The 19494-nt window shown below is 51.4% G+C and overlaps 1 protein-coding gene across 1 annotated transcript; it reads right to left on the bottom strand.

The window, feature by feature from the left end:
- Positions 1–113: 113 nt before the first annotated feature.
- On the bottom strand, positions 114–14479 carry Lpin3 (lipin 3). Its single transcript, XM_052725069.1, is given in 20 exon segments — positions 114–1291; positions 1406–1509; positions 1583–1697; positions 1875–2027; positions 2433–2519; positions 2702–2850; positions 3735–3873; positions 4538–4581; positions 4663–4755; positions 6358–6427; positions 6522–6615; positions 7157–7317; positions 7454–7553; positions 9203–9560; positions 9700–9765; positions 9767–9821; positions 10721–10801; positions 10980–11227; positions 12328–12423; positions 14103–14479. Coding segments are annotated over 20 exon segments (2550 nt in total). The 5' UTR covers positions 14295–14479; the 3' UTR covers positions 114–1146.
- Positions 14480–19494: the final 5015 nt, after the last annotated feature.

Below are 19494 nucleotides of genomic sequence, written 5' to 3'. Positions count from 1 at the left end.
CACTAGACTGACCAGCAGATGCCAGGGCAGGATGGCCAGCAAACACCATCTGCTGTAGTCAGGATTGCTGAGCCCTCAGAAAGGGACCAAGAGCAGCAGGGCAGTGGTTTAGCAGGAACCCCAATTCACAAGCCCTTCTGTGACCCCCAAGTCCTTCTCTCCTCTTGTCAGAGGGGCTCTGGACCATCCATGCTTGGGGCTGAGATTTCAAAGTATTTAGAGGAAGAAGTGATGCCTGGATCAGGAGCTATGGGCAGATAGGAACACAGTGACATCTGGCTTTGGAGGGTAGTCTGGGCTCCCAGGAAGGGGTAGGATAGTAGTGTTCCCAGAGGCACTCAGCCAGACCCTGAGAAAGGGGTTGTTGCTGGATGAAACGGGGCCTGCTGCTGACACCCTTCCCTGTCCATCTAGGTCTCAGGTTTTCATTGAGGCCACCTCCTCTGTTCTGTCTCAAGTTGAGGCAAGGCCCCAGGGTGGCAAGAGACAGATACACCTAGGACAACGGTTTTCAACCTTCCTAACGCTGTGACCCTTTAATACAGTTCCTCATGTTGTGGTGACCCCCCAACTGTAACGTTATTGTCATGGCTCCATCATAACTGTAATTTTGCTGCCATTATGAATTGTAATGTAAATATCCAGGATATCAGACATGTGACCCCTGTGAAGGGGTCACTACCCACAGGTTGAGAACCACTGAGCTAGGGGCTAAAGAATCCTGCAAGGGCCCTAGTGACACATTTAATTGTTAGAGGTCGGGGCTGTACTTAGGCCTGGCGCAGCTGCCCCACCCCTGGTGGGGAGGTAGGTCCTAGGCACACCCGTAGTCCCCAGGTACTCCCCATGCTCCCCCACAGCCAGCTGAGCCCCACTCGATGATGGTGCCATCTGTATCAGCAATGACGGCTTTGCCATTTCATTTCTTCAAGGAGATGGCCCCTTGTAGTGGCAGGTGCCCTGGTACTGAGTAATCACACCGAAGACTACAGCATTTGTGTTCCAAGGAGAAGGGAGGGTCTCTCGCTGCCAACCAATGTGCAGCCTCTTTGTTGGGTTGGCCCCATGGCACTCGTCTTATAATCCTTGGTGTCCTCAGCTCCCCACCAGGCCTAGGTCAGACCAAGGAGAATAGCCTGGGCAGGCTCAAGCCAGGCAATCGAAGTCCACACAGGGCAGTGGCTCCCGCCAATAGCAGAAGTTGCTGTATTCAGGGTTGGTCAAGTCTGTGCTGGGGCCACGCCCCACGGGTGGGAAGAGGAGCTCAACCACCTCCCCGAGCCGCTGGTACCTGTGGGGAGAACGGGCTGCGCTGAGTCTGAGTGGTCACGAGGCGGTGGCCTTCACAGCTGGTGAGGCCCAGGATTTGTCCAGGGGAGGAGGCATGGGAGACCTATGGCCTTACGTGGATTTGTGGTTCTTTATGAGTTCCTGCACGAGGTCTCCCCGGGGGTTGACTGTGAAGATTCGAGATTCAGGAAGGCCCACCTGCCGGTAGGCAAAAACATCCTACAGGAGACAGAAAGGGTTAGTTAGGGCGGTGTCTGAGACCGTGTGGGGCAGGGAGGAGGGGGACACTCACATTTGGCCTGTTCCCAAAGGCAGCATAGAAGGGTTGTTCTTGGGGCAGGAACAGCTGCTGGATGTCACTCAGGCAGGCAACCTTGAACACCTCTGGCTTTTTCTCGATCACCTCCCTGGAATGGTCACGGCCATGGACAGGGAAGAGGGAAAAGGAAAGGCAAGATATCAGAGGGTCAGAAGACATGTCTGGCCCGGGCTTGTCGGGCACCCACGAGCAAATGCGTGCTGGGCTGGAGGTGCTCTCGCCTTTCCCTGCAAGGGGCCGAAGGCTTGTGTGTGAGGGTGGTTACCTGTGGAGGGCGGAGAAGAGGCTGCTGGGAGACAGCAGGATGGGGCCCTTGGGAAGGCCACAGCCACGCTCGCTCACCCACTGCAAGTACCCCTTGGTGAGGTCAGCCATGCCGATGGCCCGTGCTGAGCAGTACAGGAATTTGTACCCATTTCTAGGGGTGGGAGACAGCCAATCAGAGACAACCTCCACATTCCCATTGCTCCTTTGCTGTAAGCCCAGCTCAACTCTGGGGCCCTGGCCTGCAAACCCAGAGGGCTTTGCAGGAAGAGGCCTTGGGAAGGCCTTGAGAGGTGACCCCCAGCAGCTATCCCAGCTAGAACATGGACTCTGTTTTATGGGCTTCCTGCTACCTTGAGGTCAGCAGGTAGACAACTCACAAGAGAACTAAACACCAGGAAGGTTTCAGTGTTTTATGGACTTCCCAGGCTACTTCTGTTATGGGCTCTGGCAGTGCCTAAGACTGGTTTCCCAGGGAAGAAGTTATGGTGGCCTAAGGTACCCTATGACTCTCTCCCTCCAGATAGGGGCTCTGGCCCAGCCAGAGCTCAGCACTCACAGGTGGATTTTGTGGTAGAGACTAGTAATGCCCTGATGTGTCCAGTCTTTCCCCAGCTGGGGCAGAATGTGGCCCAGAGCATCCGACCTATAGTCAGGGAAAAAAGGTCATTTAGGTCACCCAAATGGCTCCCACGCTCCATGGGTTTGGCCCAGTGTGTCTCAGCCCACCCAGAAGAAGGCATTTCACAATGCCCCCACACACCCAGAACAAAGGGAGGTAAGTCCCCAGGCATTCCCCCAGGCTCCTCACAGCTAGCTGGGTCTCACTTGGTGATGGTGCCATCAATGTCAGAGATGACCACCTTGTCGTCCCAGTTCCACAGGTAGATGGTGGCTTTGCAACGGCAGGTGCCTTGGTACTGGGTAGTCACACTGAAGACCACATCGTTAGCTCCTTCATGCAGGTTCAGACATCGCTGGGGATAGACAAAGGGGGAAATATGGTCCCCTACTACCTCTGCTTTGACTGTGGCTTTTGATCCCCATGAGTCTCTTTCTCTACTTCCTCTTAGTTAAGAGACCCTTCCTGAGGAGTCTCATGATAGCCACACATGGATACATTTCATGGGCAGAAGGCATCTGTGCTGCCCAGGGACCAGCACAGTACCAGGGTCAGGAGCCCTGACTTCCCTTCAACTCTCCACCACACAGATATCAGACAGGCCATGTCTGTGACTCTCTGCCTGTGTTTCTAGGTCAGCCCCAAGGCAAGGGCTGGTCTTGACAGGCAGATACTCTGTTCCAAAGGAGGGGACCCTATGAGATCATCTTAGAAAGCCTCTTTCTGGGGCCAGGATACCTGAGTCAGTATTCCCCTAAAGGGAAACCTAGCCCTGAATGTGATCCATAGATAATGATGGTGGCTGCTCTCCATCATAGCTAGGTGACCCCTGTGTCCTGGCTGATCCCAAAGTAGACAAGTACTTTAGGGTACCAGGCAAATGGCTGCTACCCTGTACCAAGCTGGTCAAACCTTGAATGCCTCCCTGACCATGGGGCCTCCAGCTACAGATCTACAGTGAAGGATGAAAGGGGTTGTCAGAATCTTAAGAGTTGTCAGCACGGATGACTTCAATGAGGTGTCCAAGGGACACTGACGGTAGATATTTTAGGACATAAGATCTGAGAGAAATGAGAAGTGAGCCCCCATCACTATACAAGCAGGGACCATCAGGGAAGCCGCCTATGGGGTAGATTCTGGCCTGTGGTGAACTGCATCTCATCTTGGCCCTGTGAGACTTGGATAGAATTAACACAGACCAGCCCCTCCACACAGAGACACACGGATGCACACACTCACGATCTGATCAGAAGACAGACGAAGGGACTTCTTGTAGGTAGGGATGTAGCCTGGAGTGGCAGGTGGCAGTGGGGGGACTTCAAGGATCACAGGGCTGTCTGGGGCGTCATCATCACTGCTTAGGACTTCTGTCTTCTCTCTGTGGGCATTGCTGGTGTTTGAGCCACCTCCCCCAGCCAAAGGGCCCTCTTTTGCTTACACTCAACCCAGGGCCTGTTCCTGTCCCTCTAGAGACTGCCTTCCCTTCAAGTGCCACCTATGAGGGATATCTACCCGGATTGGTGGGAGCCAGGCTGGAATGGAGGCCCACACCTCCTAGCTTCAGTATGCCTCCCTGGGATGTCCGCCCTGGAGATACTTTCCTGAACAGGTGTACCCTGGCACATCTCCCCAGTCCTCCTCGCTTTGGCTGCAGCTGACCTACTCTGCTTGGTCACTCTTTCCCCAAACTTGGATGGCTGGGCCACTCCCAAGGTTAAAAAAAAAAAAAAAAAAAAAAAGGAAGCCAAGTCAGCAAGTCCCTGGGTGCTGGGGAAGAGAGACCCTTGACCCTTCCCTTAATATAGCAGCCCCTTACTCAGGTTAGGATCTGCATAACTGTTCAGCTTTGTCATTTCCTATCAGAGGGATATTTGGCATATCTAGGTCTCAGCTTTCCCATCTGGGAGGTGGGAACATTTCTCAGGAAAATGAAGTGCTTGGGAATTGACAACCACCATGGCTAGGGAAGAGGTTCTGGAACTCCCCCACCCAACCAGCTCACCAGGCTCCAGCCCTGAGCCCTGCCAACAGGTCCAACTCACCCCTGCTGCTTCCTGGTTGTGGTTTTCTCCCTCTGGGCAGTGTGCTGTGGGAAGAACTTCCATAAGCAAATTCTGTTCCCCGCCCTGTGCTGGCCCTGGCCTGTGATCACTGACCACCCACCTACCTCCTGAGCTGAGAAGTCCCTGCGTCTCCAGGAAAACCACCAACGCCCACCCTTCCGGGGCATCTTCTCTTTCTCAAGTTTGTCCACAGTGCTCTGTGGGTAGATGATGGCCATGAGTTCTTTCTACCTCCCATAAATCTCTTATGTTGACATTGGGAACTCCATGAGGCCAGAATGTTGGCCCAACTTATAGCACAGTCCTGTCAACCTCTGGAGGCTAAAGAAAATGTCCACCACTCCTCCCCTCTGCGAGCCCAAGAATGACTCGTGGAACTCTGCAGAGGAGACCAAGGGCCATTCCTGTCTCACCAGAACTCCTGTCTCTGGCCTAGCTTCCAGATCTCATGAGCCCATGCCCTACTGGAGTGTTGAAGGTAATACTGCCCTGGGAGACTCTTAAGAACTGGTACCTCATGCATGATGCCTCCCAGTGGCCCCGGGTACAGACTGTCGTTAGGACACTCTTCAATCCAAAAGACAGACAGACAACTTCCTGAAGCCAGTGATCCTAACCCATGATCCTATCCCCCTCTTTGTATTCTGATCAGTATCTGACTGGGGCAGCATCACTTTGAGAAAAAAGCTGATTAGATGCATGCTAGATAACCCAGCAAAGTCCAGGGCAAGGCCTGCCTGGACGACATATTCTAGGTTCCAGAATTCAAGTCAGAAGGACATGAGCTTGAGGTCAACCAGCCTGGCTGCCAACAGGCTTGGGTGGGGGTCTCTCAAAGGCCTAAAGTGGTGGGTCTGTGTGGATAAAATGAGGACAGTCAAACAATGGAGTGACTCCCTTCCTATAGGCTCTAGATCCTAGCTTTGTTGCCCTGTGATAAGAGCCAGATATTACTAAAGGGATGCTGTCAACATTTAACCTTTGAGGAGGCCTAACTAAGTGAAGAATCATGGATAAGGCCAGAGTGGGGCCCTGGATGCATCCTAGACAGTATAAAGGGCAGGTAGAGTCACAGGCTGCCACTGCCCAAGAAGGACCTGACCTCACAGAAAGGGCAGGTAGCCCCAGAAGGCCAGGTGTAAGTTCTGAGGAGGAAGAAAAATGTTGGCTCCCTTCCCCTATCTCAGTATGTACACACTCTGTTCCCTGCCTGACCTGCTCAGGACTGTCACCCATATTCTAGCTAATGGGCACTTACTCAGCAAACACCCTATAATGAGTTGTCACAACACCAAGGCTGCTCATCCCCAGCACTCAATTGAATCTGATGCCCATCTGGATGACTCTTTGATCAATTGTGCCTTCCTAGGGATGTGTTTGTTTGGTGCATGACTCCTCAGGCTGGATGTGGCACATAAAAGGTACTCAATAGATGAGGAATGACCAAGGGAGCAATCACCCCTCAGTCCAGCACAGAGGAGGGGCAGGGTGGAACCCCGTTTCTCAGGCCCCATCTTTCAGATCCCAGACTCTCCCATTGAAGGTTTGTTTCAGTTGGTCATCTGCTGGACCTTTATCCTGCTCTGATTTCACCTGAGTTCCTCTGATGAGAAGTCCACACCCAACAGGACCCAGCCATGGCTGAGAACCCTGGGAATGATGGGCAAGACTTGGAGGACCTCTGTTTCCCGCCTCAAGAGTGGAGCCATAAGCTTCAAGGCCCATCTCCGTTCACCATCTGTTTTCTTGCCAGTGTTATGACTTCAAGGCAACGGCCCTAGTGGAATTGTAAGCATCACCTCAGGTAAGTTCCTCTGGAAGGCTTGCAGAGAAAGGATCATGGGAGCAGCCACAGCCCAGTTATAATGCCTAGAGAGACAGAATGAGATGTTAGGACGGCAGCAGCTGTGAAGGTATGGAGTGGCTAACTCAGGCCATCAGCCACCTTCAACCCACTACTCACTTCTCATTGATTTTCACCACGAGGTTTGGGTCATCCAGAAGCCCGGGATTTTTAGTGAGGTCCTCATAGGAGACCATGTGCTGGTTGAACTTCTCTGGGCACAGAGGCAGAAAGTGAGGGCTGACACTGCCATATCCCACAGGATCTGCTTCCCCCATATTCCTCCTACAAACCTCCTGTTGGCCAGATCTTTGACCTAGCAACATTTCCCCCTTCCTGTGGTTTTTATACCTGTTCCCACTCCAGATCTACAGGCTAGGTGAAGGCTTACTATCAAGCATTTGTATCCCAAAGATGTTGGTTGACAGTGGGCACCACAAGGCAGATCATGGCAGGAAGCCCAGCCAACCTCACATCCGTGCTACCCCACCCTCAAAAGTCTCCCCTGAGTTCTGGCTCCTGGAAGTCTTCTTTACCCTGCTATGACCTCTGGAGGATGTCTTTCTTCTCTCTTGGCCCCGAGGGGTCATCTCTGGTCTCCTATGTCTCCTGGGCGTCATATCTGTCTCCTTTTACCTCCTTTCATCCCTAGGGGCCTTCATCCCTTTTCTGATCCCTGAATATCTTCCCCATCCTCCCTTGGTTCCTCACTCTGCACTAATCCTTGGAAGGGCTGGCACCATGGTTGAACATACCCGGGGAGATGTCTCGGGTGTCAGCCAGTCCACCACAGAGCGACAATGCTATTTTGTCCACTGAGTCCAGAGTGGGTTCTGCTATGTGCTCGGGGTTGGGATTCTCCAGGAGTTTCCGGTTACTGGGCTCACTCCACCTCCTGGCCCCCATCCCACTGTCACTGAAGACAAAGAGGCCAGCCATGACATGAATCCAAAAGAAGACATAGGCAGCTCCCCTTTCCTCCCAGGATCCCTGGAGGCTTTTGGCTCCACAGGCCCCAGTCCCAAACTCCCTGTCCCCCAGAGCCCAGGCACCTCTGGGGGAAATAAAGGGCTGCATTCTCAGAGTCCAAGGAGGATAGATCATCCAGGTAGATGTCACTGGGCCCCAGGTGGTGGTTTCTCTTCAGGGAACCTGAGGGTAAAGGAGGGGACACCCGTCCACCAAACATGGGTTCAATGGCATGAGCAACATGTGGCCCTTTGCCTCTGAATGTCCTAAGGTGGTACTGTCCAATAGAACTCTCCCATGACAGAAATGTCCCATATCTGTATTGTCCAATGTGGCAGCCCCTAGCCACATGTGGCTACTAAGCACAATTCAGATAGGTTGGTATCACAAAGAAGTGGAATTTTACAATTTGTTTAATTTTAATTATTTCATTTTTCTTACCTATTTATTGTCATCTTCAAAAAACATTTTTATTTATTTTGTGTGTGATAGCATGGATATGTGTGTGTCATGGTACACATGCAGTGGTCAGAGGACCACAATACATGTGTGCAGGTCGGAGGTCAATACATGTGTGCAGGTCAGAGGACCACAATACATGTGTGCAGATCAGAGGTCAATACATGTGTGCAGGTCAGAGGTCAATACATGTGTGCAGGTCAGAGGATCACAATACATGTGTGCAGGTCAGAGGTCAATACATGTGTGCAGGTCAGAGGACCACAATACATGTGTGCAGGTCAGAGGTCAATACATGTGTGCAGGTCAGAGGTCAATACATATGTGCAGGTCAGAAGATCACAATACATGTGTGCAGGTCAGAGGACCACAATACATGTGTGCAGGTCAGAGGATCACAATACATGTGTGCAGGTCAGAGGTCAATACATGTGTTCAGGTCAGAGGTCAATACATGTGTGCAGGTCAGAGGACAACTTGCAGGAGTCAGCTCTCTCTTTCCACCATGAGGGTCCTGGGGATCAAACTCAGGGTGTCAGGCTTGGCAGTAAGAGCCTTACCCACTGAGCCCTCTCACTGACCCCATGCATTATTTCTTTGAGATAGGGCCTCATGTACCCAGGCTGGCTTTGAACTCACTATGTAGCCAAGGACAACCTTGAATTCCTGATCCCCCCCCCCACTACCTGTACCTCCCAAATTCTGGGATTAAAAACTTGTAGCACTGTACACAGTTTATGTGGGGCTGGGGCTCGAACCCTAGCTTCCTACATGTCAGTCACACTCTACCCACTGCATGCCATCCCCAGCCCTTCATTATTTCATGTTATTTAACTTCCTATAAATCAATGGCTATCAACTTGGACAATGCAGTCCAGGGGCCTTTCTTCCACACTTGAGTAAAGACAGGCTGGGAACTGAGAGCGGCCTGCCTGCCTGCCTACCCCAGCACGCATCCCTCCTCATTTAAGATGGCTATCTCAGGTCCTAGGCCTGAAACATCTCTCTCACCTTGGAGGTGTAACTCATGTAACTTCCTCTTCCTAGAATTTTATTTTCCTTCCTTCCATGGCTAAGTCTTCATTTTCCATGTCTCAGTTACAACTCTCACTATTCAGAGACCTTCCATGGCCATGTGACTTGACAGTCCCCATCCCTAAGCTAATGACTCTGTTCTGTGAGGTCTATGCCATGATCTCCCTTGTTTACACATATCCCATTTGGCTCCTCCAGTGGACTGGGCCCTGTGAACACTGGCCCAGCACAAGGCCCGGCATATAGCAGCTGCTCAAACTGTACCTAAAGACCTACAAGCCACCCAGGACATAACCTGAGGCCAGGGATGCACCGAGGGGGACCTAGCCACCACTCACCTTTTCCCTTGGAGACTTCTGGATGCCCAGAGGGAATGTGGCTCTCCAGAGTGGCCCAGCTCCATGATTTAGTGGCAGGAGGGTGGACTGCACCCCTAGGATTCTGAGTCTTGGTTTCCTTACTCTCTGGGGCAGCAAGAGGAGAATCCACTGGAGCCCCCTCACAATGTGTCTCTACATCAGGATGCACTGTATCAGCCCCGGCTGCTGGCTGCAGCAGTGGGAGTCTCAAAGGGTCCATACCAGCCACGGAGGAGGAAGAAGAAATGCCAGGTTCAGGTTGTCCGGGAAGAGCAGAGATTGCCTCGGCCATACTGTCAAGGACCATAGACAACTCAAGCCGCTCAGCTTTCGCCACCTTCAATCGGATAAATACAGGAAGACAGCCTGGTAAATGGGAGCTCACAAGGCTCACACTCCGGCAACTCTAATGATGATGCAGAAGGGCCAGGGAGTCCCTGAAAGGTGGAGGCTTGGGGCAGCATGGAGGAACCCACCTTAGGCAGTCTCCCCCAGGCCCACTGCATGTGAGATTCAGCTCTCAGGGGACTAGGCTCCAAGGACCCGCAGCTCCAGCTCAGAGTCACTCTTAGGGGACATTAGGTCACCTGATGAAAGGCTGCAAAAAACAAGCATTCAGAGACAATACTAGTTAACCTGTCACTACTCCGCAACCTAGCCCAACATAGAAAATTTTTTCCAACAGGTATTTATGCCTGTATTGAATCCAAAGTATACAAGAATATATATGTGTATATATGTATACATATATAAATATACATATATAAAGAACTCCTATAAATCAACAATAAGAAGGCAATCTGATTTTATTTTTTAAAGCTAGATGTGGTAACACATGCCTGTAATCTTAGCATCATCTTCTGCTACACAAGGAGTTCAAGGCCAACCTTGGCTATGTGAGACCCTGTCTCAAAAAATCAAAACAAATAGGATGGCAAGACGTGACATCTATAAGATCTCTTTAAGTGTATGTGTGCACATGAATGCAGTGCCTATGGAGGCCAGAAGAGGGCGTCAGATCTCCTGGAGCTGGAGTGACGGGCAGTTGCAAGCTGCTTAATACATGTGCTAGGAACTGAACTTGTATCCCCTGGAAGCACAGCAAGTGCAGAGCCATCTTTCCTGTCCCAAAGATGTGACTTCTTAATGGGTATGGAATTTCTTTCCAGCATGAAGGAAAGTTCTAGAACTAGAGAGTCGTTTCAGGCATGTAACACTGCAAACGGACTTCATGCCACTGAATTGTACACTCTGAACTGGTTAAAATGGTAAAGTTCATGTGAAGAATATTTTGCTACAACTTAAAAATTGACTTTGATCGCAAGCACTGCCAAACATAGTAAAATAAAACAAAAATCGCCCCCAAACTTGAATGTTTTACAAAAGAGAATGGACAGATGGACAGCAAACACATTGAGTGGGTTCTGAGGCATTAGTTAACACAAAGATGTAAGCTGAAACCAGGCTCACAGCAGCCTGCCACCACTGAACACTTACTTGGCCTGCGGGGTACACTCGCCATCAGAGTAAGGGTAGATGTCCTTAGGCTGCAATGAGGACTTCTCTTCCTCCTGAGCACTGCTTAGGGAGCACAGAGAAATGCTCAGTAACAGGCAAGGGCATGGAAACCTGGCTATCAGGACTTCAGACAGTAGAGACCAGAGATGCCAAGGCCCTTCTCCAAAGTTGCACAGCATCAGCAGAAGAAATGCTTCAACCCAGTGTTTCCCACAGCCTCCACCTGGTTCCTACCCACCTTGGGGACTCTGGTGTTGGCTTTTCTGACAAGGGCAGCTCACTCTCAGCACCTGCCTCCAACTCCTCAGAACTGGAGTCCACAGCATCCTCCCTGCGCCTGGGTTTCCTCCTGCGCCGCCTCTTTTTCCGCCCAGTGATGACGAGGGCCTCAGGCTCACTGGTTGTGCCCAGTTGGGAGTCTGAGGGAAAGCCTGACAGGCCTCCCCATGGGATGGGTGAGGTACACAGGCGAGGAGGTACATCTTCCTGTGGGGAGAACCGGGGGCAGAGCTGAAAGTGCTAGAGCCATCAGGCTGTCCAGAACCCCACAGTGAGCTCACTTAGGGACAGGCATGGGGGCTGAGCAGAGGCGGTGGCAGCCCACACTGGCCACAAAGCCCCCTCTCACTGAGGTGAGGTAGCAGTCGGGGCAGCTCCATCAGAACAGGCAGAAACAGGGGCCTCAGCCCCTCCCTGCCTCTTAATAACACCCATTTCTCTTCTAAGACTTAGCCAGGTGCCACTTCCTCCAGGAAGCTTGCCAGACTGCAGTTCCTTGCAATGACCAAGAGACTGCATCACTGGATATGCATGGGCCTGAATATCTGGAACTTTTTTTTTTTTAAGATTTATTTATTATGCATATAGTAGTCTGCCTGCATGTATGCCTGCAGGCCAGAAGAGGGCGCCAGATCTCATTATAGATAGTTGTGAGCCACCATGTGGTTGCTGGAAATTGAACTCAGGATTGAACTCTGGAAGAGGCCCTGGTCTGGAACTCTTTTTGAAAGTAAAGGAGTCACTTGTTTGAGTCTGCTGCATCAGGTCTGGCATACAGATAAAGGCTTTATCTGGCCTCAGATAAAGCTTATCAAGCAGTTAAAACTTTTTTGTTGGCTTGGGCTAGGCCCTGCCTTCATTCTACAAACACTCCACTTTTTACACACACACACACACACACACACACACACACACACACACACACCCCACACACAACCAAGTTCTGTGTTCTGGCTGTATGGTACTGACACAGACTAGAACAGCCAGGCTTTATTCTTTGCAGTCCCCTGACCCTCTTCTTTTCTGGGATTCCCAGCCAGGCCAACTTTCCACTCCCCAGGGGCCCAGCTCAGAGGGCTCCTGCTTCAGAAACCTTCCCCCAGGAAGTAGAATCAACCAGAATAGGGCTCCCCTTTCTGGGCTGTGACTGAATATCATGAGGCCAGCCTCAAGTGACCCAGTGCATTGGTTCTCTGTTGAAGAGAGATCCCTGAGGTCAGGGATAACAACAGATCCCAGGTTCTCTCCTCGCACAGCACCAGTGAAGGGGTGAGGTCAGGCATGAGAGCCAGGATGATGATCCCTACCTCATCACTGTCCAGCTCCTGGACAAAGAAGGCCTCGCCACTGTCCCCCAGCTTCATGTGCAAGTCCACAGGCTCTCCATTGATTTCAATGTCCACCTGCAATGGGAATGGTAGGTGAGGACTAAATGGCCGTAGGGTCGGGCCTCATGTCCTGATCCAGCACCCGGAGACACACTCCTGCTTGCTTCCAGCTCTGAGCTAGCTGGAGCTCTCTCCAAACTTCAGTGGCCCTGGCTGCTTATCACTCGGTCACCAGGAGAACATTGTTGTGACCTCATTCTTCTACTTCTTCCCAGCTCCCAGGTGTTGACTACATGAATAATGGTGAGAATTACCACTTGGAGTGTTTTATGTAGAGTATCCTGTTTACTTTTACAACAACCCTTTGTAGTAGCTCCTATCATTAGCTCCGTCTTATAGATAAGGAAACTGAGGCTGGTGTGTGTGTGTGTGTGTGTGTGTGTGTGTGTGTGTGTGTGTGTGTGTGTGTGTTGGGGGTATTTGTGAGGGCCTGCCCTCCCAGCAAGTGTCTATGAAACTCAAAAGGTCTTCAACTACACCTCAGTCCCCTTTTTTGTTTTTTGTGTGTGTGCAGTGTCATATGCGTGTGTGTATATTTGTGTGGGTGCCTGCATGTGTGGGTGCCTGCAACCAATCTTAGGTGTCTACACTGAGTCACACTCTACCTTCTTTTTTGAGACAGGCTCTCCCACCGATGGGTGAGGCTGGCAGGCTAGTGGGCTGCAGAGATCTACCTGCCTCTGCCTCTTCAGTGCTGGGATTACAGACATCTTCTGCACCTTGCTGTTTATGTGGGGAAAGTTTGCTGGGAACCCCAGCTCAGGGCATGGCAAGCTCTTTACTGATTCGGCCATCTGCCCAGCCCTACAGCCCAACCTCTTATCTCTGAGGTACACGGTCTTTCATAGATTATCCTTTCCTATCGGGGTTCTGAAAAATTCAGTCACCTCAACTTGAATGGGGTTTGGGCCCACTACACTGCTGCTCACACATGGACCTAGGTGCTAAGTGAAGTCTCTGTCATGAACCTGAGGGAACTGATGTGGCCCTACTAAAGGACTAAGCTTTGTCCCCACAGCCCTGGCCTCAAGGCTACATTATCTGTTCCTGTTTTCTGTCCCAAACTATTCCGTTGTTAGCACTAGGCATATAAAAACTCGTCCATTCCTAAAGGCCATGTGCCTGGGTTTGAGGACTAGGGCGATTAGCAAGGCCACAGGGGAGGTCCTAGTAAGTTGAGTCAGGCCTGGTAGCCACAGAATCTGGCTCTACTTCGCTGGGCTTTGGCAAATGAGAATCTCCTAGATCAAGGCCCTAAATCAGACCAAAAACATCAGTGAGGGCTGGTGAGGTGGCTCAGCAGGAATCGGCACTGGCCACCGAGCCTCACGACCTGAGTTCCATCCCTGGAACCCACGAAGTGGGAGGAAAGGACTGACTCCCACATTGTACACACACACACACACACACACACACACACACACACACAGAGAGAGAGAGAGAGAGAGAGAGAGAGAGAGAGAGAGAGAGAGAGAGAGAGAGACATATACAAGACACACATATACCAAATAAATACAATAAAATAAAATTTTAAAGAAAATTCAATGAAAACACAAAGGAAGGGAAACGGGATAGGCACCCCCCCACCCCCCACCCTTTACGGAAGCCAAGTCTTTTCTGGGACAGCAGTGATTGATGACACTGCCTTCAAAAGCCCACCCTGAGGAAGCCAGACCACAGGCCAAAGCACTCACCACCTTCTCCCGTGACCGCAGGACACCCAGCTTGCCGAACCGGACATGGAAGGGTGAGCATCGGAAGGAGCCATCTGTCTGCTTCACCACCAGCACATCGATGCCGCCACTCAACGTGGCGGGGTTTAGGCCCCTGTATAGTTCCTTAACTGTTCCAAACACCGTCTCTGCCAGCTGCCCCACATAGTTCATGGCTGCTGCTGGCCAGGACCTGGGATGCCCAAGCTTGAGTTGTGTCTAGACCTTGAAGAGGGAGCGCGTCTGTCCAGTGGCAGCAGCTGTGGGACGGGAGGATCTCCAGGAGACCTGGGCCTACTAGCTGAGGCTGGCCCACCGACCTAGTGTGGGGCCCTTGAGCAGCCGGCTGCCTTCTCCTACTGCCAATCTCCACATCTGTAAAAATAAGGACTCACGGTGAGACGATGCCTGGGTGCCTGTGCCTCTAAATGCCATGACTCATGGTAATGCCCATGAGCAGTCCATGGCACGACTCATCTAATCTTCACAACAACCCTGCAAGGCTGGCAGAGTGGGGTTATTGCTCATGTTTACAGATGGACCAGTCGAAGCTCAGAGAGGTGGAGTGACTTGCCCAGGCTCTCACACCTATAAGGAGGAACCTGAGGTTCAAGTCCAGGTCTGGGTGACTCACATCCAGAACCCTTGGCAGAAACAAATAGGAAGATTCGCCATGGAGACAGGACATTGTGGGCAGTGGGGGAGAGCCTCCAGATACAGCTAGCCTTGTTAGGTAACAGGTGGCACCCTAGAGGAAGTCTTCCGTTTGAGAAATGGGTCTAGACAGCTTGCTGCTTCCTGGCCCTAGAAATGGCTTATGCACTCCAGGTACCTAAACCTCTACTGAGCCCTATTACTAATCCAGACACCGAGGAAGGTCTCTGTGTAGCTTAAGGAACCACTCCAACCCTGAAACCCCCTTTTTCCTGGCTGGTGAGGCCCACAGCCCTACTTCATGGTCTCCAGGCCATTGTTCTCAGCTCCTGGCTTCAGACTAGAACTCAGACACACATTCAGGCCAACGTTGCTCTTTATCCCAGGCAGACTGGTCCCTCCGGCTTTCCTGCATCGGGCAGGGTGGGGAGAGGCAAAGGCACAGGCTTTGGGGGCAGCAAGGAAAAGCCAGGGCCATCAAGAAAGTCATAACCAGGCTGATAGTGTGTCCCCTCTCCCTACGCCACCCTTTCCAATTCAGACCATTGTACCTGCCGTGCCGCCAGGTAAGTGACCTACTGCTCCTCTGGCTGTCAGGACTGAGAACTGGACCCAAGACACCTCCACATGTCACCCTCCTCTCTCAGATCTTGCACAAGAATTCCTGGAGGACAAGGGTTCAGGATCATCCTTCAAAGAAGCCACTTATCAAGCTTTATGGGGCTAATGGAGCATAGACGGGGGCGGGGGAGCAGGAGAGAGGCTATGACTCAGGACTCTTGACTCCTCAGTTAGTCCATAGTCCCCGAACTACACCACAGTTGTCTGCAGAGAGAGCAGCCAACTCAGCATAGCTTTGTGATGCACTGAGCTTGGAATGTGGTCCATGGATTGGCAGCATAAGTGTCACTGGGGAGCTTGTTAGACATGTGGAAGCTTAGGTCTAACGCAGCCTTCCTGGGTACACATGTACATCAGAACATCCTTCCCAGGGGTGCTTGTATCCTTGAGTGTTGAGAAGAGTCATCTCAGGGTTCCCAGGCAGTAGCTGGATTTTTGTCAAAGTCTGAATGATGAACCCCGGTGGGCAACATTTTTTGAGGGAGTGTTGCTAATCACAGACTTTCCTCTCTCTGTGTCAACAGGTGGTGTACTTCAGAGGGTGGAAACAAAGACCTAGACAGATGAAGTGACCTGCCCAGACTCACAGCTAGTCACTGGCAGAGTAGAGATTAGCACCCAGGCAGTTTGGTACCCTTACCCACAATGCCCTGTGGCCATTCATGACCTGGGCATCTAATAATAAAGCCTTGACCTAGACAGCAGGAGGCTAAGTCAAAAATAAGGTGAAATTAAACTCTGTGGCTTCCTAATGCCACTCACAGTTTTAGTTTGCAAGATACCTATTGAGTGGGTCCTCGGTGGAAAGCTTCATCCTGCTCCCTCTAGCCTTGAGCTCAGTGACCCCAGATCTAAGGAGACAGACAGGCAGGACAGACATTTGGCTCTAGGCCAGTGAGTCCAGGAAAAGCAGAGAAGACCCAGGAGTTTCCAGGAATAAAGGAGTGAACATGGGAGGCCCGTAGTAGGGTGGCAGGCTTAGTTTGCTCAGTGTGTGTGTGTGTGTGTGTGTGTGTGTGTGTGCGCGCGCGCGCGCGCGTATGTGCATGCTAAGCAGAATACACTATACAACTGTATCTCTGGTCTCTGATCATTAGATACCAATATGTCCCCAGCTCCCATCCAAGGTTGTGACAGCCAAATTGTCTCCTGATATTAAATGCCTCCTGGGGTGCTGGGGATGTAGCCCAGTGGAAGAACACTTGCCTTGTATAAGCAAGGCGCTAGGCTTGACCCCCAACACTGCAAACAAAACCAGATGTCTCCTTGCAAGAAAAAGAGCTAGATGGCAGAGATGGGTACATGGGAGGGGGTGCCACTAGAGTTACTCAGATCTACTCATGAGGTATTCTCAGGCAAGCAACTTGCTGGGCTCAGTTTCCCTTGTGCAATATAGGCCTTAATTTAGAAGCATCTTACTCAAATGTCAGAGGAGTCTAGAATCCCATTTGCGTGAGCTCTTGAGTACCTCTAACTAAAATCCCAGTGGTCTCCCCCACACCTTCATCCACCCCTAAGGGAACCTTCTTTTCTGCCTTCTTCAAACTGGGAGCTCTGCTTGCTGCCTTATACTATTGTCCCTTCCTGACTTTCCTGCTGTCTAGGTTAAGACTTTATTACCAGATAGCCGGATCATTGATGGCAGCAGAGCACTGTGGGTAAGAACACCATAGTTCCTGAGTTCTAATCTGCTCACTTACTAGCTATGACTTTGAGCAAATCACTTGATTTGTCTGAGTCTTAATTTCAGCTTCTTTAAGTGGGGATGATATCAGGAAGGTCTGAATACCTGATAAGATAATTGCATACAGCCTTGCTGTACGATATGTGTTGTGCCCATATGTGTCAGCTGGCAGAAACACCAGCATCTTTCTCAGCATCATGGCAGTCCCACTCACCCAGGCTGTGGGCAGTTCAGTAGGGCAGCCCCTACTTGCAGTTAACAGTGTAGACACAGCAAACTGGCACTCAACTTCCTGAACAGTGGGGACCTCACTATTTACAAAATGGACAGTGAACTCCAGGCCTTGTGGAGCACCTTGCTCAAGCCAGGCTAGAAATATTCACAAGGTTCCAGGCTAGTCTGCCTCTACCATAGGGAAGCCAGAACAAGTTGCCCTGGGACCTGACAGCTCTGCCCTCTTGGGTGCCCAGATTTTGAGGTGGGGGAGTCATGGAGTAGGGGTGACATCCCATCTGCCACCAAAGAGAGTAGGAGGATGAGCACTTTTGTTTATTTCTTTATAGCAGTGCTGGGGATGACACCCAGGGCCCCTCCTATCCCAGGGAAGTTCTCTACCACTAAGCTGCAATCCCCCAGCATAGGGTAGCAACTTCTGTTGCCCCAGAGAGGGAAAGTGCCGCCTCAGCTCCCCCCCCCCCCCCCCCCCCCATTGCCTGGCAAGACAGGCCAGACAGGAACCGGACATTCTTTGCAACTGAGGACACTCAGTACCAAGGACACACAGTCAGTCTAGGGCAGCCTCCATAGTACGTTACAGCATCTCCTCTCCAGCTTCCCAGTTTGGGCTATCCAGGGAACTCGCAGCCCCTGGGAGGAAGCGAGACCACCCCTCCCCCACTCTTGCCCGAGCTCCAGGTGGACTCTCGCACTAGAAATGAAGGTGAGATAGAAGAACAGGGTGGGAGAGAAACATTTTTCCCCCTGGTACAGCTAGATTCCTACCTAAGAATTCCCCTCCTCCCATGGACCTTCAGGACCCAGAGTAGCCGCCTCTACCTGTACGCAGAGGTTCCACAGGTAAGTGTCCAGGTCCTGGCACTTCCGCCTTCTCTGGGACCCAGTGAGATCCGGGCTCCACTCCTTCCACCAACCAGGTGCAACCTTCACTGTCCCTTACCGGTCCTGGCTCCACCCCTCACTTCGAGAAGACCCCGCCTCTGTCCCGTGTTCACACCCAAGGGCACCCTTTCTCCCGTGGAGACTGGGGAGCACCAGACTTCAGGACTCTGACCCGTGCCCAGCCTGGCCACCAGCTGCAACCACAGGGACACCAGAGACACAAGGACTTTGGAACCGCGTCTACCTACGTCCTGTTCCTTTCCACCTGGCTCTGTGACCTTGGGCGAATCTTCCACTGAATTGAAGCCGGTTGTTGCTTTATCAAAGAGGAAAGCTCCTTGTAGGATTTGCCAGAGTGCGTGAAATGTCTTTTTGGGGTGCTTGTTGCTCGGATTTCCCATCCCAGGAACAGCGTTCCTTGGCCCTCCACACCTCATTCTAGGCGAGCTCCAACTGCCCATGTGCTCACAGTAGTAATTTCTTATTTGCTCGATTAATGTCAGCCTTGTTTATTTGTTTTTGGAGTGCTGATATCAAACCCAGGGCTACACGCAAAGGGATCTACCACCGCTACATCACATAGCTCCACATGTCCTCTTTAATTGAATTTGAACTCCTTGTGGACAGATTACCTTCTGGAGCTCAGGGCCATTGCAATAAATACCTACTCCGTCATCCATCAGACTCGTCAATGGACAGGCAATGCACTCAATACCACCACCGTCCAGCAGAGGGCAGATGGTGACCAGCCTTCTCACCCAATCACCCAACACACTCAAAAGCAGGACAGATGGGCAGATTTGTAGGCTATAAAAGGCAAGGGGTCCGGGCCAGGACGGGAATGGCTATTCCCTTTAAATCAGTGGTTCGTTGCTTTTCCTGACTCAAAGACCTCTGTGACTGACTACCGGTAAGTATGTATGGCCTCTGAAAAGAAGATGTGCCAGAAAAGATCAAAAGTTGAAGGTGGTTTGTTCTAGAAAAGCACAAGCAGCCTTTGCTTAAAAGATGACTCAGTCAGCCCAGCATGGTGGCACAAGCCTTTATCCCAGCATTGGGAGGCAGAGACAGGTGGATCCCTGAGTTAAAGGCCACCCTGGTCTGTTGGAGTTCCAGGGATCCTGTCTCAAAAAAAAAAAAAAGCCTCAATAAAGGTGCTTGCTTCTGAGTTGAATAACTAATCCACACTTACAAGGTGTCCCAGGTAGGCTGTGAAACCTCCCACACTGTGCACATACTTTAAGTCAGTGGTTCTCAGCCTTCCTAATGCTGTGACTCTTTAATACAGTTCCTCAT

This window comes from Peromyscus californicus, unplaced genomic scaffold (genome assembly GCF_007827085.1).
Source record: "Peromyscus californicus insignis strain IS unplaced genomic scaffold, ASM782708v3 Scaffold_7__1_contigs__length_154581171, whole genome shotgun sequence".
Taxonomy (NCBI): Eukaryota; Metazoa; Chordata; class Mammalia; order Rodentia; family Cricetidae; genus Peromyscus; species Peromyscus californicus.
This window is presented reverse-complemented; position numbering and strand designations above follow the sequence as displayed.